Source organism: Mesoplodon mirus (assembly GCF_964341445.2).
Source record: "Mesoplodon mirus genome assembly, chromosome: 5".
NCBI classification, from domain to species: Eukaryota; Metazoa; Chordata; class Mammalia; order Artiodactyla; family Ziphiidae; genus Mesoplodon; species Mesoplodon mirus.
Window position 1 is genome coordinate 13,389,560 of NC_138980.1, and position 26,879 is coordinate 13,416,438.

Genomic DNA, 26,879 nt, shown 5'->3' on the forward strand with positions numbered 1-26,879 from the left:
GTGATTCTGTCTATAACGTTTTTCAGCACTGTCACACTGATTTAACTTCCTGGAGGTCACAGGGCAGAGCTTTCAGAACGCACACTGGCCAACGCGCTGTTAGGCCAGCACACTATGGAATTCCCCCACCGCCTCGCCTTCTAGAGACACTGTCCCTCCAGAAGGTACTGTCGTTACGAAAACAAACAAACAAACAAAAAAACACCCAGAGGACCAACCCTGAGTAAGACTGACGAGCCACAGAACCACGTCTGCACCTGCGCCAAGCCCAAGGCTCTCCACTTGCACCTGCGCAGTCGCGGACCTTCCGCCCTTTTTTGCCTTTACGCGCCGCCAGGGCGGAAAGTCTCGCGAGACATGTGAGTTCTCGCGGGAACTACATTCAAAACGCCCTGGCGCTTAACCGAGATCCTGCTGAGTGAATGGGCTGGTATCTCTGCGGTGCGGTGGAGTTAACGTCGGGAATCTGAGCGCGGCGAGCTGCAGCAGCCGGGGAAGGGGTGAGGAGAGAGGTAGGGGCAAGGTACCTGGATGGAAGTGCGTGTGAAGAGGGAAGCTGGGGAGCGGCATGGAGAGGACTACTGGGGAGGGGAGAGCAGGGCCTAAGGAAACCGGGGGCCTGGGTCTCCGCCCAGGCTTTCAGCTGGAACAGCTTCTTCGGCGGAACTTAGTTCTTATAAACCAGGTTCCGAGCCGGTCTTAATATTCCGTTGGGCCGCTTCGACACTCCCGAGGATTCTGCGTAGATACGGAAAGCCGGGTCCGCTGCTCGGGCCTCCGGAGGATAACAAACACTAGATCTGCGCTGTCCAGTACGACAGCCAGTAGCCCCATTTGGCAATCCGAAGATTACACCAAAAAGTAACCACATTAATAATCTTTATAATGACTACATGTTGAAATGATCATCTTTTGGATGTATTGGGTTAAATAACATTGTGAAAGTGAGTTTCACCAGTATTTACTTTTTTTTAAAATGTGGTACCTATTAAATTAAAAATCGACATGTCTTGTTCGCATTATATTTCTACTGGACAGCGCTGCCTCATACAGTTACGTGTTGGATTTTGCCCTAGTTGCTTTTTACTCATTTGTTGGTTTAATCTTCTAAAAAAAAAACCCTTTTAGGTAGATGTTATTGTCCTTGTTTTACGGATGACAAAACAAGACATTGGGTAAGTTGTCCAAGTTGATGCAGCCATTGAGTAGTGAAGGTGGGGTAAGAACTCAAGCAGCCTGATTCCCGGAGCTCCCTGTCTCCTAAATGCTTTGTATATGCTACGTTTCTGAGAGGCAGAACAGAAAAGCGGTTAGGAGCACCAGGCTATGGAACTAGATCCTGTTCCCATCTCATTTAGCCATTTACTACCTGATAACCCTGGGTAAGTTACTTGACGTTTCTGTGCCTCAGTTTGTATATATGTAAAATGGGGGTGAAAGCCTTTTATTTTATATAATTGTTGAGAGGATTAAATAAGATAATGTTCGCAAAGTACCGAGCGCAATGTCTGGCACATATTAGCTGTGCTTATTATTCAACCCTGGCTACCTTTCTCCACAGATTGATAGGTTAATTCTTACACATTCATTACACCTGTTGAAAAGTCACTTCCTCAGGGAAATCTTTCTTGTCCATATTCCTCCTGACCCTGTCCTCACCCCAGTACCCAGAGTAAGACAGCTGCCCTTTGTTATAGGCTCAGCACCATATACCTCTCCCTCTTGCACTTATCACACTTGTACCTTTACATATCAGTTATTTGATTTAATGCCTTTCCACTAATAGACTGTAAGATTCAGGAAGGCGGGGATATTGTCTAGTGTGGGGATCGCATTGTATCCTCAGCAATAGCACAGTTCCTGACACAAAATAGGAATTCCAGCAAATCTTTGGAATGAATGAGAGCTGATTTTTTGGCTGCCTTGGACATTGCTGGTTGGGATGTCTTGAGGCTAGCTCCGTGTTTCCTTTGGTAAATATCGACGACAGTAGTACTTAGCTCAGGTCCATTAAGAGAATTAAATGTGATAGTGCATTTGAAGCACTGTGCCTGGCAAATGGTAAATCCTTAGCAAATATAAATTTTTATTAACAGTGCAACAGTTAGTGGCTGGCCCCATCATGTACAGGCTTTGAAAAGGTCTTGCAGTTTAGAGCAGTGACAGCCAGCCCTGGATAACATAGGATACCTTTTTTTCCCCCCTGCTTCTAAAATCCTGTATTTCCTCCTTCATCTTCATTCTCAAAGATTTTGCTTCCTAATTTACTGATAAATTGAAGACATTAGAAGGGCACTTAGGCAGACTCCCAACTATATCTACCTGCTTATCAGTGTACCCATATGCTTTCCTTTACTTTAGATGAAACATTCGTGTTCCTGTCCAAAAATCAGACCCTGCACATTCATCACTCCAGTAGTTCTCCATGTTTCTATATCATTAGTTTTCCTTCTCTTCTGGATCTATCCCATGTCATACAACTATGCTGTTATTTTTTTCTTAAAATTTTTTTTAAAGTATTTTTTCTTAAAAAATTTTTCGTCTTAAAAAAAAAACAACCAAAAAACTTGATCTTACTTTCTCTCTAGCTACTGCTCCATTTATCTGCTCATCTTTGCAGCAAAACTATACTTGCTGTCTACTCTTCTCCGACCATTCTTTCCAATCCACTCCAATCAGGCTTTTGCCCACATCTCCCCATCGAAACTACTCTTAGGGTCATCTCCTAATTGACCTCCATGAATTCAAATCCATTGGCCAGTTCTCAGTTTTCACCTTATTTAACTTAGCGTTTGGTGCCGTTGACCTTCTGCCTCCTTAATACATTTTTGTTTGTTGACTTCTAGGACAGCACATACTCCTCATTTTCCTCCCACCTCACTGGTCATGCTTGAGTATACTTTGCGGTCTTCTTTCCCACCTCATAACAGGGCTCCAACCTTTGTCCTCTTCTCTTTAATTATGCTCATACGTTGGTGATAACAAAGCTCATGTATTTATGCTAATAACTCCCAAATTTATATCTCCAGTCCATACCCTTCTCCTACTTTTGTAGCCATTGCTTACTTGACACAGTTCATGTTTTAAAACTTAAACCTCTTATTTTCTCTTCCAAACAGTCTTTACCCACAGTTTTTGATGCCTCAGCTCTCGGCAAATCTATTCTACTAGTTGCTCAGCCAGAAGCTTTGGAGGCATTTTAAAATTCTCTTTCACACATCCCACATTTCCATTTGTCAGAAAATCACGTGGGCTTTCCCTTCAAAATATATGCTAGATATGACCATTTCTCGTCACCTCCTACGGCAGCCACTCTGGTGTGAGCGGTCATCCCACCTGAACCTTCTGCTTCCAACTTGCTTCCCTCCAAACTATTCAGTGTATCAGCCAAAAGGATCCTTTTAAATGTATCATATCTCTACTCCAGACTTTGCAGTGATGCCGCATTTCACCCAGAGTAGAAGCTAAAGCCTTTATTTACAATGGCCTGATCTCCATATTCTCCTCTGTTATGTCCTCTGACCTATATATACTCTATCCTGTTCATTCTTTGGACTTCCTTCAACTGTAGTGCTACCCCTCTACTTGGAACATGATTTCCCTAAATAGTGCATGGCTAATTCTCTTATCTTCTGCAAGGCTTTGCTCAGAAGTCACTTGAGGGGCTCCCCATTCAACACATTTTAAATTTCATGCTAGTTAGGATACACCCACCTCTTCCAAGCTTACTTACCCTGTTTTATTTTTTTTTCCATTTCCACCTTCTAATGCATTTACTTATATCATTATTATTGCTTGTCTTCTCCTACTGGAGGGTAAGTTTTATGAAAGCAGAGCCTTTTTGGGGGTCCGCTTGACCACTTAATGTATCTGAAGTGCCCAGAATGGAGCTCGGCACATAGGCATTCAAGAAGTATGTGTTGAAGGAAATGACTACATTGACTGGAGACGGGAGAATAACTTAATAATGGCTTGTTGCTCTTTGAAGGCAAAGCTGAGTTTAAGCCTGGCCTAAGAGCCTGGAACCAATTTGGAGAGGATGATGAGTGAGGTTGAGTTAAAGTGGAATGTTTCTATATATAATTTTTAAGTCCGTGCTTGAAACTCTAAAATGAGATTGTTCTGTAATTACTCTGAACATGGTGTCTGTTTTGCAGGCCTTCTTATGAATAACTAGGAAAATGCAAGTGAGTCCGTTTTCAATAAAGCACTTAATGCGGCAAATTTAATGTGTTCGGGAAGTTAACACTGTTGTGAAAAATTGTGGACATGCTAGTCCTTACCTTATGAATCTTATTCAAAGCCATCTCTTTACATTTTAAGTAGCAATTATGCTACTATAAAGTTTCTTGACTTCTTTTATTGTTCTCTTAACTTGGTTACCTGTATAGTGATATAATTATGAGACCATCCTACCTTAGCATTTAAGGACAATAACTGAATGGTTTCCTGATACTGCATTCCTTAGAAGCAAAATTAAACATATTCATCTTTTTTTTGATTTGGTCTCAAATCGCGTAACAAAAGAGTCAGACCTGGCTCTTAGAACAAGAATGCAAATTTGACCATTTAAAAGTCAGGAAGAAAATCTTTAATGCTGTGTTTTTATATGGCAGTGGTATGGAATATATACATACACACACAACACACAAACACACATATCTTTTATTATTGATATGGAGTTTTTGTTTAAGCTTAAGTACTTTTATTTCCTCTATTTACAGTAGACAGGAAAAAAATCATGGAGGCAGATATAATAGCAGATCTTCGATGCAAGCTCAAAGAAGTTGAAGAAGAGCGACTAAAAGCTGCACAGTATGGTTTACAACTAGTGGAGAGCCAGAACGAATTGCAGAATCAATTGGATAAATGTCGTAATGAAGTGATGACCATGACTGAGGTAGGACACTATATTCCTCTGTTTACAAAGATGTGCTTAGCTACTGAAGATCTGTGTTGTCCAGCAATTATTAATATTTTTCTTTTCTGAGGATTTTAGGCCTAGTCCCCACCCATCCCTATTAAAGGGAAATGAACTAAATGAATTTCTAATATGTTTTCTGACGCAGTGTGTCCTGAGTTTGAAAAATAAGTTATTTTCACTCTCTTTACTACATATAGAATTTTAGACTTTGCTTTGTTGCACTCTTCCTAGGTGACCTCACTTGTTTCATAGTTTTTGATAACATCTAAATGCCCCATGATTGTTACACCAAGTCCTTAGTTCTCCCCTAAAGTTTAGATTTTTGTATTCAATTGCCCGCTAATGGGCATCTCAGACTTAACATAAACAGAATAGTTAATTCCCTGCCCACTAACCAAACATGCTCTTGCAAATTTTTTTACCTTACTTAGTAAATGTAATAACGTTCATCCAGTTACTTGAGCCAAAAATCCAGGAGTTTTACTCAATATCTTTCTGTCCCTTATTTCTAGTATTTAATCCATTAGTAAGCTCTAAGAACTTGACCTACAAAATATCTATACCACTGCCATTCTAGTTCAGACCACCATCATCTCTCCCTTAGATTACTACTGTAGCCTTTTGACTAGGTTGCCTGCTTCCTGCATTTGCCATTCACACCATTCTTCACACATCAGCCAAGTGGTCATTGAAGAATATACAAATGATCATGTCGCAGCCCTGCTGAAAGCATAGAGCAGCTTCCAGTTTTATTTACAACAAAATCCGAGCTCCTTACCTGGATTTGTAGATCCCCATGTGATCTGACCTCTTTCAACCTTTGACCTCATCTCAAGCTACTTTCCTTTGTTCTTAGCTATACTAGTCCTGCCTTATGGGCTTTACAGGAGCTGTTGCCTCCATCTGAGTGGTTCATCCCCCACTGTCATGAGAGACATGACATGAGAGGGAATTTTGTCTGTCTTGTTCATGGCCGTATCCCTAATATTTGGCATACATTTATTGAAAGAATGAATAAGTCAGTTTTATTTAGTAAATATTCAGTATTGTATTTAAACTTTGATCTCAAAGTTTAAATATATCAGGGAAAAAAAAACTAATGGCAACCCTTTTTTAAAATTTTTCTCTTATTAAATCTAATTTTATTTATGTTATTTTTTAAAGCTTGTTGAAGAAGTTTGTACTAATGCCCTTTTTATCTTTAAACTTCCCTGACAGTAAGCAAAAGCCCTCTTAAATACTACTTTTGTCTTAGCACTGTATTCATCTGAGTGGTGTTGTGAACATCTATGAACATTTTTCAGACGACTACATTCTGAAAGTGAGAGCTAATTCAGTATTTCTGTTTATACCTTGTCCACTATTTCTTCATTTTACTCAGAGCTACAAGTAGAGCATATTATTATCAAACCAAATAATTCTCACTAGGAAAACTTAAATGCTATTAATTTTTTTTTTTTTTTCCCCTAGCAGAGAGAACTTGACTCATTGACAGCCTTAGAGCACTTTTTACTTCGTTGGCAGGACATAGAAGCAATTACCATATCCCTAGCACGAACGTTAATATAGTCTCAAAATACCTCTAGGGTTTTTAACATTAATACTAACTACAGTTATTTCAGATTTAACATGTGGTTGTTACTTAGAAAGCAGCAAATGTGTGAAACAGGAATGATTCAGGTGAAGGTGAAAACTGCTTATGTGTGATGGCTTTAAGTTATTTTTATGTAATTGAATTATAATTGAATCTGTTTTCAGAATTATGAACAAGAAAAATATACTCTTCAGAGAGAAGTTGAGCTCAAGAGTCGAATGTTAGAAAGTTTGAGCTCTGAATGTGAAGCTATTAAACAGCAACAAAAAATGCACCTGGAGAACTTAGAAGAACAGCTGAGCAGAAGCCATGGGCAGGAAGTGAATGAACTAAAAAATAAGGTTTGAATATCTCTGTATTTTAGAACAAAAATATTTCATGCTTATGCAACCATTTGTCAACTTTGGGTGATAGAAGATTTTCTTAGTAACATCTGTGCAAAACAGCTGAGATTAAGGGCTCCATCATTTTAATATTAGGAGTGGGAACACTGAGAAACAATAGTTCACCTAAGAGACTTGTATAAATAACATTCTATTAATTAAATAGGATTATTTAATTTTAGCAACTGAGTATTTGTTAGGGAGTTTTCGTTTAGTGATCAGCATAACCTCCTTGCTTAGAGTGCTTAGTGTGCTAGTCCCTTTTCAGAAAGACTAGTTCCCTAACCTTCACTACAACTAGTGGTACACTTTATAATTCCACAAAAGAAGCCAATAGTGTTTGGTAAACTAATGTACATTAGAGTTGATACTTTATAGTTTGTTTATTGAAGATAAACTAATACATATGATCCACTTCTTACACAATTCCATAAGGGAGGTACCATTATTATCTCCATATAACAGATGAGAAAACCAATGTTTAAACAGATTGAGTAAAGTTGGATAAGATTGTAGAGCGAGAAATTAGCAGTCAAAATTTGCACTGAGGCTGTCTGATTTCAAAGACTGTTTCACTGTGTTTCATGTACCATCTTTTAAGATGTTTATATATACCTATACCACCTATACTGTTAACTAATTCTCATTAAATTGACTCCCTTTTTAAATGTTTTCTCATTTTAAGTAATGGTATCAACGAAATATATTTGAGCTGGTTATGTTTTGTCCTAATAGGCAGTAAAACATAACTATCAAAATATGCTTTCATGTAATACTTAGAATCGTCTTGCATACCACTCTGACAAATAATAATCCAGCTTCTCTGAAGCTTCTCTGAGTTGAGACACCAATAACTGTTAATGATGCTTTTTTTTTTCCCTGGATATTATTTTCAGGTTAGCAGTAATTTTCATTACCTAAACAAAAAAGAGTAATGTAGGAAATATTCAGAGTCTGAAGTAAAGCCAGTTATAGAGATGGCTTTTTGGTGGAGTAAAGACTAAATAATTCAAAAAATATTTTCAGTCTTATTGATGTTCTCAAATTACTTGTGCCAATAATTTGGAGCTTTATTTGCTATCTTTCTTTCCCTTATTTCTCATATTTAATCCATCAACAAGTTCTCAGAACTTGAGCTATGAAATACCCATCTCTGCTATAACACTGCAGTCCAGCTCACCATTGTCTCTCCCTTACTATCCAGGCAGCCTGCTTCCATCATTGCTGTCATACCACTTACTCTTCACACGGCAGCCAAAGTGGTCAGGGATCCAGACCTACTCTGATTACTTGTATGGATTATTTGTATGCTTATAAAACAAGGCATGTCACTGTCTGTTAAAAGATGCCTAGCCTTGGCCAAATAGGAAACCCCAATCATCTCATCATACAATAAGTTTGGGTCATTCAGTGATGTTTTTCAGAAGAATGTCCACATTTCAACATAAATCAATCAGCTGAAATTTTTATTTCACATGATGAAAATAGAAAAGGGAAAAGAAATTATGCTAGAAGGCTCTTATTTTTTTTAAATTTTTTATTTATTTATTTATTTATTTATTTATTTATGGCTCTGTTGGGTCTTCGTTTCTGTGCAAGGGCTTTCTCTAGTTGTGGCAAGTGGGGGCCACTCTTCATCGCGGTGCGCGGGCCTCTCACTATCGTGGCCTCTCTTGTTGCAGAGCACAGGCTCCAGATGCGCAGGCTCAGTAATTGTGGCTCACGGGCCTAGTTGCTCTGCAGCATGTGGGATCTTCCCAGACCAGGGCTCGAACCCGTGTCTCCTGCATCGGCAGGCAGATTCTCAACCACTGCGCCACCAGGGAAGCCTGAAGGCTCTTATTTTTTAAATAGAAAACAAATACCAGGATATATTCTAAGAATGTTGAGACCCTATTGAAGATAATTCAATATAGATGATAATGATAACCCTGGACATCAAGCAAAAGCTTTTTATTGATAACAGAGCATTCAGTGAGTGTTAAGTGTGGTGCCGAATGTTTTACCCACCCAATCTCAGTTGAGAGCCTCACAATAATGCAGTGATGGTAGGTACAATCACTTAATAGTTTTACATTTGAGGAATGTAAGTGAGACAGGTTAAACCTAGGCCTGACCCTAAAGCTTCACCCTTCTGCTACAAGTTTGTTCCCTTTAAACTACATACAGGCATACCTCAGAGATACTTCAGAGTCAGTTCCAGACCACCACAAAAAAGTGAATATCACAGTAAAGTAAGTCAAATGAATTTTTTAGTTTCCAAAGTAGTCTGTTGAAGTGTGCGATAGCATTCGGTCTAAAAACAACAATGTATATACCTTAATTTTAAAATAGTTTATGCTTAAAAATGCTAACCATCTGAGACTTCAGTGAGTCATAATCTTTTTCTGGTGGAGGGTGTTGCCTCCATGTTGATGGCTGCTGACTGATCAGGGTGGTGGTTGCTGAAGACTGTGGTAGCTGAGGCAATTTCTTAAAATAAGACAACAATGAAGTTTGCTGCATCAGTTGACTCTTCTTTTCATGAGTGATTTCTCTATAGCATCAATGCTGTTTGCTAGCATTTTATCCACACTAGAACTTCTTTAAAAATTGGAGTCAATTGTCTCAAACCCTGCCTCTACTTTATCAACTAAGTTTATGTTATATTCTGTATCATTTGTTGTCATTTCAACAATCTTCACAGCATCTTCACCAAGAGCAGATTCCATCTCAAGAAACCACTTTCTTTGCTCATCCATAAGAAGCAACTCCTCATCCATTAACATTTTATCATGAGATTGCCACAGTTCAGTCACATCTTCAGGTTCCACTTCTAATTCTAGTTCTCTTGTTATTTCCACTAATCTGCAGTTACTCCTTCACGGAAGTCTCGAACCCCTCAAAGTCATCCATGAGGGTTGGATTTAACTTCTTCCAAGCTCTTGTTAATTTTGATATGTTGACCTCTTTCCATGAATCACAAATGTTCTTAATGGTATCTAGAATGGTGAATCCTTTCCAGAAAGTTTTCAATTGACTTTGCCCAGATCCATCAGAGGAATCACTATCTTAGATAGCTATAGTCTTACAAAATTTATTTAAGTAATAAGAATTGAGAGTCGAAATTACTCCTTGATCCATAGGCTGCAGAATGGATGTGTGTTACCAGGCATGAAAACAATATGAATCTCGTACATCTCGCTTGGGTGACCAGGTGGATTTTCAGTGAGCAGTACTATTTTGAAAGGAATCTTTTTTCTGAGCAGTAAGTCTCAACAGTAGACTTAACATATTCAGTAAACCATGTTGTAAACAGATGTGCTGTCAGCCAGGCTTTATTGTTCCATTTATAGAGCACAGGCAGAGTAGATTTAATATAATTCTTAAGGCGCCTAGGATTTTCAGAATGGTCAGTGAGCATTGGCTTCAACTTAAAGTCACCAGCTGCATTAGCCCCTAGCAAGAGAGTCAGCCTGTCCTTTGAGGCCAGGCACTGACTTTTCCTCTTGAGCTATGGAAGTTCTGGATGACATCTTCTTCCACTGGAAGGCTGTTTTGTCTACATTGAAAATCTATTGTTTGGTGTAGCCACTTTCAGTGATTATCTTAGGTAGACCTTCTGGATAACTTGCTGCAGCTTCTAAATCAGCACTTTCTGCTTCACCTTGCACTTTTTTTTTTAATGTTATGGAGACAGCCTGTTTCCTGAAACTTCATGAACCAACCTCTGCTGGCTTCAAAATTTTCTTCTGAAGCTTTCTCCCCTCTTTCAGCCATCATAGAATTGAGGAGAGTTTGGGTTAGGCTTTGGCTTAAGGGAATGTTGTGACTGATTTGATCTTCTATCTAGACGTCTAAAATTTTCTCCATATCAGCAGTTAGACTCTTTAGGTTCCTTATCATTTGTGTGTCCACTGGAGTAGCACTTTTAACTTCCTTGAAGAACTTTTCCTTTGCACTCACAGCTTGGCTAACTGTTTGATGCAAGAGGCCTAGCTTTCGGCCTGTCTCAGCTTTTGACATGCCTTCCTCACTAAGCATAATCATTTCTAGCTTTTGATTTAAAGTAAGAGATATGAACACTGAGAGGCCATTGTAAGGTTAGTAATTGGCCTAACTTTGAGTTGTTGTGTCTCGAATAGGGAGGCCCTAGGAGAGGGAGAGAGATAGGAATGACCATTCGGTAGAGCAGTCAGAACACATACAACATTTATCGATTAAGTTCACCCTCTTATATGAGTGTGGTTTGTGATGCCCCAAAATAATTACAATAATAACATCAAAGATCACTGATCATCATAACAAATATAATAGTAATGAAAAAGTTGGAAAGATTATGAGAATTTCCAAAATAAGGCACAGAGACAGGAAGTGAGCAAATGCTGTTGGAAAAATTGCTTGGTAGATTTGGCTTGGCTCAGGGTTGCCACAAACCTTCCATTTGTAAAAAAAAAAAAAAAAAAAAAAAAAAAAAAAAAAAAACTGGGAAGCGCAATTAAGCAAAATGCAATAAGACAGGGTATGCCTGTATTCTTAGTGTTCCAAGATTTGGAACTATGTGACATTTTGGGAAAAGGAGTTAAATAGTTTTGTTCAGCTTGACTACCTTCCAAAATAGTTATCCTGCAGATACCAGAACAATTTGTATTGCAATTGTATGTTCTGATGACCTTTACTACCTTTTGATTTATAAGATTGTGATTTTGTTTTTACTTTAGTTAGAAAAACTGAAAGCCGAATTAGATGAAGCTAGGCTTAGTGAAAAGCAGCTGAAGCACAAAGTGGATCATCAGAAGGAACTCCTTTCTTGCAAATCAGAGGAAATGCGAATAATGTCTGAACGTGTACACGAAAGCATCTCTTCAGAGATGCTGGCTCTTCAAATTGAGCTAACTGAAATGGAAAGTATGAAGGTAATTTTTATGGCATGTGGATTCTGGAGGTTTTTTTCCCTTGTATATTTTTCATGTTTTTGTAATAATCCTTATGAGCTAGTTTTAAGGCTGAAATATTTTTTGGCCTAACTTTGATCTAACTAATTAAAAAATGTTTTACAGAATTTTTATTTTTTAAATTTTTAAAAATAAATAAATTTATTAAAATTTGGCTGCATTGGATCTTTGTTGCTGCGCGTGGGCTTTCTCTAGTTCTCTACTGTTTGTTGTGGTGACGGGCTTCTCACTGCGGTGGCTTCTCTTGTTGCAGGCTCTAGGCGCGTGGGCTTCAGTTGTTGTGGCTCGCAGGCTCTAGAGCACAGGCTCAGTAGCTGTGGCGCACAGGTTTAGTTGCTCCGCGGCATGTGGGATCTTCCCGGACCAGGGCTCGAACCCCTGTCCCCTGCATTGGCAGGTGGATTCTTAACCACTGCGCCACCAGGGCAGCCTTACAGGATTTTTAGATGGATTACTTCAAATAAAGTAAAGCTTTAGGTTACATGATTATGTAAGGCAGACTTTACTTTTAGATTAATAAAACTTCTGGAAGAATTTAGACATTTATCCTGATCCTAGTTTGTGTCATAAAAGCCCAATATAAAAAGTTGGTAGCATGGAAGTTGATATGTGTATGAGTATAATTTTTAAAAAATTTTATTATGCACCTTATAACCTTTGACTATTTCTTAGTTTTAGTTTTGGGTGTGAAGCACTGCTGATAGATAAACTGAACAGCTGCTAAATGAAGGATTATTCAAGAGAGTTTCTTCTTTTTCCATTCCTGTTGAATAGACCACCCTCAAAGAAGAAGTGAACGAACTACAGTACAGACAAGAACAACTAGAACTTCTTAATACTAATTTAATGCGCCAGGTAGACCGGCTTAAAGAAGAAAAAGAAGAGCGAGAGAAAGAAGCGGTTTCTTACTATAATGCCTTAGAGGTGTTGTGATTACAGTAACATCATCTTTTCCAATTTATAGTAAATTGTTTTCTTGCTAACCTAATCTCTGTTGGCTAAATTGTTTTCTTTTGTATTTAGAAAGCTCGTGTAGCAAATCAGGATCTTCAGGTGCAGCTAGACCAGGCACTCCAGCAAGCCTTGGACCCTAACAGTAAAGGCAACTCTTTGTTTGCAGAGGTACTTAAAATATTCCATTGATTAAATTGGCATTTCACTTAATGAAAGCATAATTAAACATGTTAATATTTTCTAGGTGGAAGATCGAAGGGCAGCAATGGAACGTCAGCTTATCAGCATGAAAGTCAAGTATCAGTCACTGAAGAAGCAAAATGCATTCAACAGAGAACAGATGCAAAGAATGAAGGTACAGAATTATTATGATCAAAGGTTTATTAAACCTATTTTGAATCAGCATGACATGTACAAATATATCAAAGAAAGCATCTTTTCCTTCAAGGAATATACTTATATAATTATTTCTAGAACTGCATGATTTTAGAAAAAACTTTTTTGAATTGAATGAAAGATCCCTTTTCTATTTTATTTAAAAAAATTAATTCTGTGTAGATTTAGTAGTGGTATTTTTAGCATCCATTGATTGAGCTTTTAATTGTTACTCACTAGCCTTGCCATTAGCTCTTTCTTTGTAGAGTGGGGAAAAACAAGTATTAAAAAGTTTTTCTTTCCTACTGTTGGCCTAGTTTCTTTCTGAGGATAGCCCTAAGGTTCCTACTTCAACTAAAACTAGCTCTCTCACAATTCTTCAATTCTCCCACAAAGGCTTAGTTATAGACTGAAATTTGAATTTCCTTTCCTTGTAGTTTCTCAAGTCAAGCATATAAGCCCTTTTAAGGGTTTGTTGGGCATCATTTCAGTCAAACAGCTGGTAACAGAAAAACATGCTGAAGTTAGAAAGATTCCAGTATTGTACCAATCCTTAGACTCCTGATCCCTGATCTGTTGTGCCTAACTCTCTTGAGGTGGTAACTAGAAGTCTGTAAGGCTTCCCGCCTCTTTTTCAGGATGATGAGATTCACCAAAGAAATAGGAAAGGTCAATGATTAAACTTTGGCATTAGATGAACTTGGGATTGAATCCTAGTCTGTCACTTGTTAGTTGTGTGACCTTGAACAAGTATTTTTATTTTGCAGAGCATCAGTCACCTCATCTATAAAATAGAGATGATACAACTTGACTCTTAAGAGTTGTCCTGGAGTTAAATGAAGTGCCGACTTAAACAATAGTTGTGGCTTTTATTTCTAAGGATTTTAACTGTGCCATCTGGTTTACTGAGGCTCTCCCCTATCTGGGAATTGTTTCTTTGTAAATTTTCTCATATTTGCTCTTTGTTTTCTTTTTGTATTTGTTGGGCTACTGTTATTAATCTCTGAATGTTCCCGTGATACCCCATACTGTCTTTAGACACAGGTAGCATTCTGAATCTTCTGAGGCTAAATGTGTCTAGCCTCCAGTTTGAAGCAGGAACAAAGAGTGGATCCTTAAAAACGTTAAAAGTCACCTTTCTCTCTTACTTGTAACCATAGCTAAAACTTCATATCATTGCTCGCTTTACTCAAAAATGTATTTAAATTAATTGACATTTTTTAAGAACTCCAGAAATTTCCAAAGGCAGAAAGGATTGCTAGGTTTAGAGTTTAGTTAATTTCCTTCTGATTGCTGTGTAACTCCAAGTTTAGTTGGAGTCATAATTAGGTAAGTTGATTGCTGCTCTAAGAAAATAAATTTATACTTGTATTAAGGGTTGCTTCAATATCCTTAGATTGCCTTTTACCTTTGCTTTCCATCCTTGTTCTTTGTGAATCCTACATTTGTGAATGTGAGTAGCTTAATAATTTCCCCCACTTAATACTACTGAAGTCAATCAGAATTTTTGAGAAACTGCTTCAGACCCTTAATGAGAGTGCATATGAGTACAGCACAGCATTTGGCCAGGCTCATTTACTGCGTAAGTGATGTGCTTCCAGACCACAGTCATGCAGCTCAATTATGTTTCACAGAAGTACAAATAATTGTTATGGACTTCAAATATCACTCATAAGTAGTCTAAATAAGTACTAAAGAGTTATGTCTAACTAGATTATTGGTATAAAATGTTTTCAAATTTTTCTAGTCTAGTATTAGACTAGAAATAGCTAATTAGTTTAGCTTCCAAAATGAGGTCAAAGTAGTATAGTACAAAATATGAACTGTATTGAAAATATGGTTATGAGACTCTTCCTCTCCCCCACTCAATTTTTACGGGAGGAGGGATTTTTTTTTTCTAGTTACAAATCGCCACATTGCTACAAATGAAAGGGTCTCAGGCTGAATTTGAACAGCAGGAACGGTTACTTGCCATGCTGGAGCAGAAGAATGGTGAAATTAAACATCTCTTAGGTGAAATTAGGAATCTGGAGAAATTTAAGGTATGTATAAACACCTTTAAAAAACACAGCCAAATTTGGTTTGAGTATCTTAATACTTCTAACTTGAATGAGTTTCTTTATTATGCAATTAACGTATACCTTCTGTTGCGATTTACTAAGATTTAATGTTTTCTTCAAGTTTCTTTATGCTTTTCACGTCTGTTGCTGTTGTCAATTGTAACTCAGTTATACTCAGAGTGCCCATATCTTTAGTGTGCAACTTAATGAGTTTTACATACGTATACCCCCTTATAATTACTCCCCAGCTCACGATATAGAATACTTCCAGCACTCTAGAGCAGCACTGTCATGTCCCTTTTAAGTGGGTCCTCCCACCTTCTAACTTTGTATCAGCTTTACCTGTACAGATACTCTTGAACTTCGTATAAATGGAATCATTCATTACATACTCTTTTGTTTCTGTCTTCCACTCAACATTATGTCAGTGAGATTTGTTCCTCCTGTTGAGTGTTACCAGTAATTGATTCTTCTTTGGTGCTCTCCACCTCTGTTTTTTAATGGATGCATAGTAATATTTTGGTCACATTGTCCAATATTATGTGGCAACTGGAATTCATAGAGGTCTTTAATACACTATTTAAAATTTTTTGAAATAAATTCAAACTCCCAGAAAAGTCATGAAATTATTTCTATATACCCTTCACCCAGATTCCCCAATTATCAATTTCACCACATCTGCTTTTTTATTTTCTCTCTCTCCATGTGTGTACATTTTTTTTTTTTTTTTTGCGGTACTTGGGCCTCTCACTGCTGTGGCCTCTCCCGTTGCGGAGCACAGGCTCCGGACGCGCAGGCCCAGCGGCCATGGCTCACGGGCCCAGCTGCTCCGCGGCATGCGGGATCCTCCCGGACCAGGGCACGAACCCGTGTCCCCTGCATCGGCAGGCGGACCCCCAACCACTCTGCCACCAGGGAAGCCCCAATGTGTGTACATTTTTATCTTAAACATTTGAGAGTAAGTTTCAAACCAGATATCCCTTAACCCTTATGTTGTACCTCAATGTTGAAGCTTATCCTTTTACATGACCATAGTATTGATACAATGATCAAAATCAGGAAGCTAACATTGATACGTAGTTTTAGCTAGGTTGCCTTTTACATTTTACCAATTACCACTAATGTCCTTCTGGGAAAACAAAAATACCCAAATGCTTTCCTTTCTAGGGTCCAATCCGTGATCATTGTCTTTTTTTTTTTTTTTTTTTTTTTTTTTTTTTTTTTTTTTTGCGGTACGCAGGCCTCTCAGTTGTGGCCTCTCCCGTTGCGGAGCACAGGCTCCGGACGCGCAGGCTCAGCGGCCATGGCTCACGGGCCCAGCCGCTCCGCGGCATGTGGGATCTTCCCGGACTGGGGCATGAACCCGTGTCCCCTGCATCGACAGGCAGACTCTCAACCACTGCGCCACCAGGGAAGCCCCATATGTTGTCTTTAATTGCCAAGTCTCTTTAGTCTCCCTTAACCTGGAACAATTCTGTAGGCTTTCTTTAACTTTTATGACCTTGACATTTTTGAAGAATACAGCCATTTGCTTTGTAGATTTTCTCTCATTTTAGGGGTGTGTGATATAATTAGATTCAGGCTATGTATTTTTGACGGGAAAACTACAGGAGTATTATTATACCCTTCTCAATGTGTACATCAGGTGGCACATAATGTCTGTTTGTACCATAACTGGTTATATTAACCTTGATTGGTTGTGGTTATGCCTGCCAGGTTTCTCCAGTGTACGGTTACGATTCTTCCCTTTGTAATTAATAAATATCTTGTGGGGAGTTACTTAGACCAAGTATATATCTGTCTTTCCTTATACTTGAACATCCATTGATGATTCTTGCCTGAAACAGGTATTCTGTGATGATTGCCAAATGATAATTTCTTCATTCCTTCTACATTTATTAGTTAGAAGAATAATAAAGGGATTGAAAAGAACTTTCCTCCTCGCTTATTTATTTATTGATATCATATAGCCTCATGAATTCTTATTTTATCCTATGGATTGTAGTCTATAACTTCTTTATTTACTCTGATCGCCCAGATTTGGCCAGCAGGAATACTTCCTTACTCTGGCACAATAAGATATTCCTAGCTCACCTGCCCCAGCCTTGGAATCAGCATATCTGCAAGGAGCGCAGGTTCCTTTAAGTGGACAATGGCACTTAGAAACCAAGAACTGGGCACTAGATGTGTTTATTGCTACTGGAATGTCATCACTTCTAGACCCTTTTAGCAGACAGAACTAGAAGTCTGTGTGCGTATATTTAGTGTATTTATGTATGTGTTATATGCATATTTATGAATGTTTTGTGTGAATAGGTTTGTGTGAGTATATGTATTTATATATATATACACACATAAGAAAACCTTGATTTCATACTTAATAACTCCAGTTTGAATCTGATACCACAGGCTTCATTGCCTACCCCATTTTATCCAACAGTGAAAAACCTGGCGGTTATTGTCCTCAGTACATTTGCTTATTTACTCATTCTTAGAATACATATATTGATAGTTTCGGAATTACCCTACTCACTAAAGTTCAGGATTTGTTTGTAGTTCTTTTTGTTTTTAGCCTGAGGGTATATTGTCAAAATACTGTGTTGAAAAGTTAACTTGGGGTTCTTTTTTTCCCCTCCTCCCTTACCCCTCTTTGGTATGAGTGTGTTATGCATCTGAAATACAGTTAGGTTTGTTTGTTTCTGTTTCTATTTTGTTTTGTTGCCCTCCATCCATCCTTGTTGAATTTATGTATATACTTTTTTCCATGTGAAACATTAACAAGGTTCTAAAAGAACTATAAAGAAGATACACTCAGAGACATATCTGTCTCCCCATCCCTCCTACACTGTTTCCACCCCACCCCTTTAGGTAGCCAATTTCATTTGTTTCTGATTCACTCATGCTGTTTCTTTTTGCAAAAAGAGCAGCTTTATGTAGGCTTTATTTTCTCCCTTTTTTTTGGGACAAAATGTAGCATAACACAGATAGTCCTTTATACTTCCTTTTTTTCATTTAACTTTAACCTGGAAATCACTTCATCTCAGTTTAGAGAGGCTTCCTAATTCTTATTAACAGCAACAAAGAATTCCATTGTATGGATTCTCACACATTCTCCTGTGTCTGGGTATTTAGATTATTTCCATTATTTTGCAATTATATACAGTGCTATATATACAGTGCTACAAAGTACACTTTGCATATATTTGCGTTTCCTTATTGTCGTAGATGTATCATCAGGGATAATTCCTACAGTGCAATTTCTGGGTCAAAAGTAAATTAATACATAGTTCTGTTACATGTTCCCAAACTCCTCCACATGGCTTGTACCAATTTAGATTCCCGCTGGCAATAATGTATCATAGTGCTTGTTTTATAGGTGTATTTATTTGCCTGCGTGTATAGAGGAATTAACACGTTTTCTTGTAGTATTTGTACAGTTTCACTTTTTACATTTAGAGATCTGATCTCTACTGAATTTTATTCTTGTGTATAGTGTGAGATATAAGTTGAGTTTTATCTTTGCCAAATAACTAGCCAGTTGTCCCAGCATCATTTATTAAGAAGTCAATCTTGGGCTTCCCTGGTGGCGCAGTGATTGAGAGCCCGCCTGCCAATGCAGGGGACACGGGTTCATACCCCGGTCCGGGAAGATCCCATATGCCGCTGAGCGGCTGGACCCGTGAGCCATGGCCACTGAGGCTGCGCATCCGGAGCCTGTGCTCCGCAACGGGAGAGGCCACAGCAGTGAGAGGCCCGCGTACCGCAAAAAAAAAAAAAAAAAACAAAAAACAAGAAGTCAATCTTGGTGGCAGTGATTGATTGATTGATTGATTGATTGGCTGCATTGGGTCTTCATTGCTGCACGCAGGCTTTCTCTAGTTGCGGCGAGCGGGGGCTACTCTTCGTTGCAGTGTGCAGGCTTCTCATTGTGGCTTCTCTTGTTGCAGAGCATGGGCTCTAGGCATGCGGGCTTCAGTAGTTTTAGCACGTGGACTCAATAGTTGCAGCACACGGGCCCTAGAGCTCGCAGGCTTCAGTAGCTGCAGCGAATAGGCGCAGTATTTACAGTGCATGGGATCTAGGGCACGCAGGTTCAGTAGTTGTGGCTTGCGGGCTCTAGAACAGAGGCTAAGTAGTTGTGGCACATGGGCTTAGTTGCTCCACAGCATGTGGGATCTTCCCTGACAGGGGATCAAACCTATGTCACCTGCATTGGCAGGCAGATTCTTAACCACTGCACCACCAGGGAAGTTCCTGTGGCAGTGATTTAATATGACACCTATACCATATATCAAATTTCCATTTATGCTTGAGTCTGTTTCTGGATTTTCCACTGGCCTACTTCTCTGCACATCAGACTCATGCTTTTAATTTTAGAGGTTTTATAGTATGTTTTGTCTGGTAAGGCTATTCTCCCACCATAGCTCTTCTTTCTCAGCATTTTTCCTGGCTATTCTTTCATGTTTGTTTTTCCCTATGAACATCGTGTCTAGCTCCAAAAAAAATTTGTTGGCATTTTTATTAGGATTGCATTGAATTTATAAATTAACTTAGGGAGCACAGATATCTTCTCACTAAAGAATTAATTAAAGTTTACAAGTGACAAATTTTGTAAACGTTAATAACTTTTTAGGCATTCTAAATTGTAGCCGTTAGTGTACCATAAAATTTTAAGTTTATATAACTTTCTTTCTCTTGTAAGAACTGTTGAAAGGACTGCAATTTTGGTTAAATTTGCAAAACATCTATTGGCAGGTGTATGTGGCTCACTAGTGGACTCTGCACTATACTTTGACAATTACAGCTTTAAATTAGGGGCTTTTACCTGCAATCTCTGAAATTGCTTACACGTTTTTAAGCAGATTTACATTTTTTTTTCCCCTAGAGAAATTGTACAGAGATTCCATCAGAATCTCAGAAGAGTGGGCAGCAAAAATAACTGTAAGGATCTCCACTCTTTTTCATATTTTTGTAATTTATGGCTTTGTCACAAAGGCCAGAACTAAACCCTGTGAGTATTTGTTTCTTCCATTTTAAAAGCCAGAAGAGAGAAACCAGAGGGAGGATACAGGTGTACTTAGAGCCATAGGCTTTGGAGACAGATCTGCATTCAGATTCTCTCTTGTCAGTTTACTTGCCTGTAGCATTGTGAGCCAGTTCCCTCATCTGTAGGAGAGGAATGCTCATTCTTATACCTACTTCAGAAGCTAAATGAGTTAAGTGGATAGTGCTTAGCACAGTGTCTGCCATATGATAAGCATTCAATAAGTGGTAGCTGATACTATTATTAATAAACCTATGCTAACCTAATTTGTTACTTATTTTAAGTAATAAGAATTGTTTTCTTTAGAGTTTATATGAAAGTATGGAATCTAAGCCTTCAGCCAACTCTGTTGCTCTGGAAGATGACACCTATTACACAGATTTACTTCAAATAAAGCTTGAAAACTTAAAGTAAGTGTTGGAGGTTGGGAAGACAGAGACTCTTGACTTGCTTATAATAAGTGGTAATAGTTTCATTTTTAAATTGCCAAAAGAAAATTCCAGAAAGGAATGGTAACAGAAATACCTCTGTGCAGCAAATGAGATTTATTCAAGATATAATTAGTGCTGGTTATTGAAGAAAAATACTTTCAATGAATAATGAAATGTTTTTAGTTCCTTATGTTTTTCATAAAGCTTTTCAGATTAGTAAGTAAAAAAGAACTTTAAAGTAGAAAATGTTCTTAGAGTCTAAATTTTTAAAGAATAAATATCATGTAACTTAAAACTTAAAGGAATTTATTTATACATGCATAAATGTGGAAAATCTGCCCCCCTTTGTTCATTTCCTTTGAAATGAGATTTTTTTTCTAATTTGAAACTGCTATTGTTAAAGCTTATTTTGCTTATTGTTTCTTTGTTAATAAAAGCCCAGGGAAATACATTTTACTAAGAGTTCAAATATATAACATAGTAAATAATTTGTAGTAACTATTACACTTGCTTATTGTGTTATTGTAATATTCCTTGGTTCTCTCTTTTTTTTTTTTATTAATATAGCAAAGAAAATGAAAGCACTAAAGGTGAATTGTCCATCCAGCGAATGAAAGCATTATTTGAGAGCCAGCGGGCTCTGGATATTGAGCGAAAACTTTTTTTGAATGAAAGGTGCCTCCAGCTTTCCCAAAGTGAAAATATGAAACTGAGAGCTAAACTAGATGAGTTAAAACTGAAGTATGAACCTGAAGGTATGTATGTCTCATATTTTGTCTTTTATATCACGAGAAGCTCTGAGAGATCATATCATTTTTTTTCTTGCTACAGCTTTATGCACATCATATTACAAACTAATTTGTGGCTGTGTATCTGTATTTAATAAATTTATTGCTACAAAATGTGTAGGAAAATTCAAAGAAACTGGGTACTAGATGTGCATGAATATAATGGGTATTCTTTTTGCATATCTGTGTAGTAGAACCTTGACATTTGAGACTTTTCCATTTAAGATTGCAGCATCTTATGTAATACCAAAGAGTTCAGTTTTGTTGAGGCAACTGATGTTTGAGAGCTATATTAGTTAATACTAATGTTTATAGAAAACTTAATGGAGACTTAAACAAGATAAGTATTTATTCCTCTCCCTGATAAAAGTCTGGAGGGGGCATTCTACGACTGATCAATGTCAGGATCTAGGCTTCTTTTGCATTGTTCATCAACATATATCTCCTTGAGCAGAATTTAGTCACGTGGCCTTACCTGCCTATAGGAATAGCAGAGAAATTCAGCCTTGATTCTCAGGGTCCGTGTTCCCAACTAAATCTTTGGGATTCTATGAAGGAATAGCAGGACAGATATTAGAGGACAACTATCAAGTCTAATCACTGAGATAGGAAATAGCCTAAGCATATAGGCTCTGCATATTATACATTTTAAAAAGTGATTTTACATTATGTAAATTAAAAAATAAAAGGTCCAAAATAAAAGAGTCTAAGAATGTGATGGCTCTTAGACCAAAAAAAAACTTCTGTTACATGTTTTAGGTTATAGATTTTTCAGCCCCTATACTGTTCACATGCCTACAACTTTCTCTTCATTATTATTTCAGTGACTGAAGTGATTCTCAACAATAGTGGGGAGGTTGTCAGCAATAATAAGGATTCTTTATAGTTTAAAAAAGCTTCTTTTTCTCTCATCCTTTCTCCCTTCCCTGATTAATAGCCTGTCCTGATTAAGAATTATCCGTTTCAAATTTCAAAGGTCTACTGTGAACTGAATACAGCAAGCAGGAGGAAGTATAATGAATCTAGATGGTGTGGATTTCAAAGGAGCTATGCTAGAGAAAGGGAAAATACTGATTTGAAAACAATAGTGATAGCAACGGGAACACCAGCCCCACATTCAAGCATGGTTTCTCCAACCTCACTAATATTTTGATTTTGAAAATGAAAGACACATTGGTATGGGGATACAGAAAAGGTATTAGAACAGTTAATTCTGTGACTGTGTATATGGACCCGCATAAGGGATGAAATGATGTTATGTTAATCCTTATAAGACACAGTATTGAGTCTTCACTCAATAGGTGCTTTTAATCCCCATTTTACAGGTAAAGAACAAGCTCACGCCTTAGATTAAATGTGAATGCATATAGCAGATTAACACAGTGCTTTGTACTTAGTAGTTGCTATAAATGATGACTATTATTATTCAAGTTTTAAAAAAAGAATACAAAGTTCAGAGAGGTTAAGGCATTTCCCAAGGTCACCCAGCTGCAGAGTGTTGTTAGCACTAGGATTAGTACCTGGATTCCTTGACTCTTCGCCACTATATCCTTCCTAATTTCCATGGTGAGATCTTATGAAGCCCCATGCAACTTTTATCATAACCCTAGAAGAGAACATTTAAGTGTTCATTCCTAGAGAGTCAAATATATTGAGATCCTAAGGAAAAATTTATAGCCAGATAACCTTGAAAAGATATAGTTAATGGAATCCATGAAAAAGAAAGGATTAAAGACAATGTATTTCAGTAAGGAGATGAATGGGTTTTAAAGGAATGGAAGTGGAAAAAAGGGAAAGGAGAAAAATACATTTATAACTAGTTCTACCTTACGTTGACTGTGTGTTTGATTTATTGACTAGGTCTGTTTTTAATTTTTTTTTTTTTCTCAGAGAAAATTGAAGTGCCTGTACTCAAAAGGAGGCGTGAGGTACTTCCTGTGGATATATCCACCCCTAACGATGTCTGTACCACCAGTACTGTTGAGGAGGACGCTTATAGATTACCACCTCAGAAAGAGGAGGCACAGTCCTGTCCTAACAACGTAGAAGATAACTTGCAGTTGGAGGAGACAGTTTCCGTAGGCCCATCAGGAGTCATTCTGTCTCCTTACAAAAATCTGTCCGTGGGTACTCAGCCAAGGAAGGAAAAGAAATGTGTGAAACTTATAGGAGTCCCAGCTGAGTCGGAAGCCTTAAGTGAAAGAAGTGGAAACACCCCTAACTCTCCCAGGTCAGTGTCCTCTCTCCTTCACGGCAGTGAGCAGCCCTCTCCATCTCTTCTCTATCGCTGCATGAACTGCACTATCTGTTTCTTTATCTATTTTCTTAGTATTGCATGCAGTATAATTCCCCAATTTCATCTGCCTACCTTCCGATTTTCTAAAACTTTAAGAAAGACTAAAATGATTACAGGGGAAAAGGACTCCTGAATAAGGGAATTGTTTTAAAAAGTAACACTTTTCTACGTCATGAGGCAGAAATACCACAGTCTAGTACCTCTTTGAATGTTTTGTTGGTTGGAATAAATGTACAGTTTTATTTTTTTCCTGGTTCAAGAGTTGCCGTGAAAAAAAATTAACTTATCTCCTAAAAGGGCTTTCCATTAGTCTAAGAAATTTCAGCCTTCCAAAAAACTGTTAGGTGAAATGTTTTATGGCTTTTGAAATTGTTTATCCTAAGCCTTCAAGAATGTGCTTTAATACCTATTCTGACATTTTAAAATATCAAAAGTAATTCATTTTCAACTTACACCCAAACTTCAAAGCCTCTAGTTTCTGCATAATTGAGTTTGTGACTAAAAGAGGAAGTGTCAGACATGTATGTCTGTAGGAATTAATGTTTTAAGGATCTTATCCTTTAAAAAAATTAAAATAATAGAAGGCAGAAGGTAAGAGAAAGTGAGTGGAAGGAAAAGGTAGGTACGGTGGCTGAGGTTAGGATGGTATAAGAAACACGTTCTTGGGCTTCCGTGGTGGCTCAGTGGTTGAGAGTCCGCCTGCCGATGCAGGGGACACGGGTTCATGCCCCGGTCTGGGAAGATCCCACATGCCATGGAATGGCTGGGCCCATGAGCCATGGCCGCTGAGCCTGCGCATCCGGAGCCTGTGCTCCGCAATGGGAGAGGCCACAACAGCGAGAGGCCTGCGTACCGCAAAAAAAAAAAAAAAAAAAAAAAAAGGAAACACGTTCTTGCGTTCTTGGTGTGTGTGGCAGGACCAAGAATGGGCAAAAAAGAAGTGAATGTGGAAAATGGAGAAGGTAAAAAAAGATGATAAAAGATGAAGGATGTGATAAATGTAATGAAAATAAATAGACATTCTAAAAATTAAGCATATTGATGTGAAAATAGTTAGCTTGGATTGTCTGCTATGAAAGGAGATCTTTAAGGTATTCCCAGGGTCAGTCTTCGATGGAGGGGTACAGAATAAGACATTTTACTAGTATGCATTCAAATTGAAATAGTAAGACATAGCCCACCTTACGTAAAAGGGCTTTCTTGTATGTTTTATCTGATTTGTTTTCAAGTCTTCAGTGCTACTAAATAGTATTCAACAAAGAAAGCACTTCAACAATATTGCAGTTATTAGAATTAGTAATAGGAGTAATGTATTACTCCATTTCTTGAAATTTTATGTAATCACATTATAACCCATAAGTCACATAAAATCAAAGCTTAATATTCTTAAGGAAGAAGCAGCTTTAAATGAATGATATCTGATACACAAATGGTTTCGAGGAGTTCTGAAGTGAATTCAACAGGTTATGCTTGTATATATGTGATTCACTGTGTACATGTGTTTTGACCATTGTATATTCCTGGAGGTGAATTTCCAGAATTGATCAGTGCAAACCTTACTATCTATGTTGTCTTCATTTCTTTTTCTGACTTTTTTTGCTTGATAAAAATTATTTAAGCAAATGTATTTAGCTACTTGTTTGACTCAAGTAGCACGTTGGAATTTTTTTGTCTTGCTAAACAAAAACAAATAAAATAACAAAACATTTGTTTTTGTGTGTGTGTGTGAGTCCATCTGCTAACTTTAGATGTTTCCAACCTTTTGCTCTCTGCATGATTAACTTAGACACACAATCCTATGGCAATATTGTAATAATAAATACGACTTTTATTGGGAACTTCACTATTGCATGCTTTATAAATTTAATTGATGCTCTTGTTATAAAATATCTTTATAGGCACTTTAAAATATCTCTTCACTTTTTTTCCTTAAATTATTATTTTGCTAGTTGAAATTCAATTTGAGTTTTTTTAATGAGATAAATAGACACCTATTCATGCAGCCCAGGATTCGTTGTTAATTTTTATCTTGTGTTTGCCTTTTGTAAGTCATGTTAACATTAAAATACTGCTCTAGCGTTAAAATTTTTTTTGTTAGTTGTGTTTATCATGATAGGCACCCTCATTATATTTTAATTCTTTAATTTAGGCTTTGCCATGGTTTTTTACTCAACCTTAAAGACATTTCTTTAGACATTTGAAAAATTAAGTCTATTGATATAAAAAGGTTCTTTTAGTGCAGCAGTGACTTAGTTTTTTTAATGGTATTGAAGTCAACTATAATTTTTCTCCTTATATACCTAAAAAAAAAATCACCATGTCTCATTAAGAGGTCCATTATACTGGAGGATTGTTTCTTCTTTAATTTTTCCTAACCATATTTGAATTCAGAGTGGATGCTTTAATGCCTGTAGGTTAGCTGCTGAATCAAGGCTTCAAACAGAAGTTAAAGAAGGGAAAGAAACTGCAAGCAAATTGGAAAAGGCAACCTGTAAGAAATCACACCCTATTGTATACGTGTCCTCCAAATCAACTCCAGAGACCCAGTGCCCTCAGCAGTAAAGACTTAATAAGAGTAAGGTACCACTTGCCCAAAAGATTGCTCTGGAGGTTAGTTAAGATTGTCTTTATCTGAAGTATACCATCTTGTAGGTTATTTCCTTCTGCTCATTGTTCCAGGAACTGGCATTTTCATGCTCCTTTGACCAAACATTCAAAATGTGGTTGTAATTCTAACCAGGAGAGTGATGAACTATGAATCACAGTAAATAAACCATTAGCTGAAGGAAAGTGTTATTACAAATTTATTGGTTACATTGTATATAGATTTTTAAAGTACCTTCAGAGCCATATATAGTTGAAAACAGAACACATTAACTATTATATTTTCCTATGTACATTTTTATGAACGTAGTTTTTCACTGTGTTGTGAAAATAGAAAACTTGGTTTAAAAATATATATTATATTGTAACTAGATTTTGTCAGCGTGTAAAGCACATATGTTCGTCTTTGTATTCATATACATGATTTAAATTTTATGTCTCAATTACATAAAAAAATAATTTTGAAATTTAAAATAAAACTGCTATAATTTA

At 37.4% G+C, this 26,879-nt stretch overlaps 1 protein-coding gene across 6 annotated transcripts; it reads left to right on the forward strand.

Annotated features, from left to right (window-relative positions):
- The first annotated feature begins 381 nt into the window (after nucleotides 1–381).
- SPDL1 (spindle apparatus coiled-coil protein 1) lies at nucleotides 382–26,879 on the forward strand. Of its 6 annotated transcripts, none has more exons than XM_082621490.1 (12): nucleotides 382–512; nucleotides 4,725–4,900; nucleotides 6,683–6,859; nucleotides 11,602–11,796; nucleotides 12,610–12,759; nucleotides 12,859–12,957; nucleotides 13,034–13,144; nucleotides 15,066–15,206; nucleotides 20,575–20,678; nucleotides 21,267–21,454; nucleotides 23,378–23,717; nucleotides 26,198–26,879. In XM_082621490.1, the coding sequence occupies exons 2-12, from the start codon at nucleotides 4,742–4,744 to the stop codon at nucleotides 26,343–26,345; spliced, it is 1,812 nt and encodes a 603-aa protein (XP_082477616.1). In that variant the 5' UTR covers nucleotides 382–512; nucleotides 4,725–4,741; the 3' UTR covers nucleotides 26,346–26,879. The 6 variants fall into 6 exon arrangements, with proteins under 6 accessions (XP_082477616.1, XP_082477618.1, XP_082477617.1 ...); XM_082621492.1 differs by having other exon boundaries at nucleotides 26,203–26,295; XM_082621491.1 differs by having other exon boundaries at nucleotides 26,175–26,240.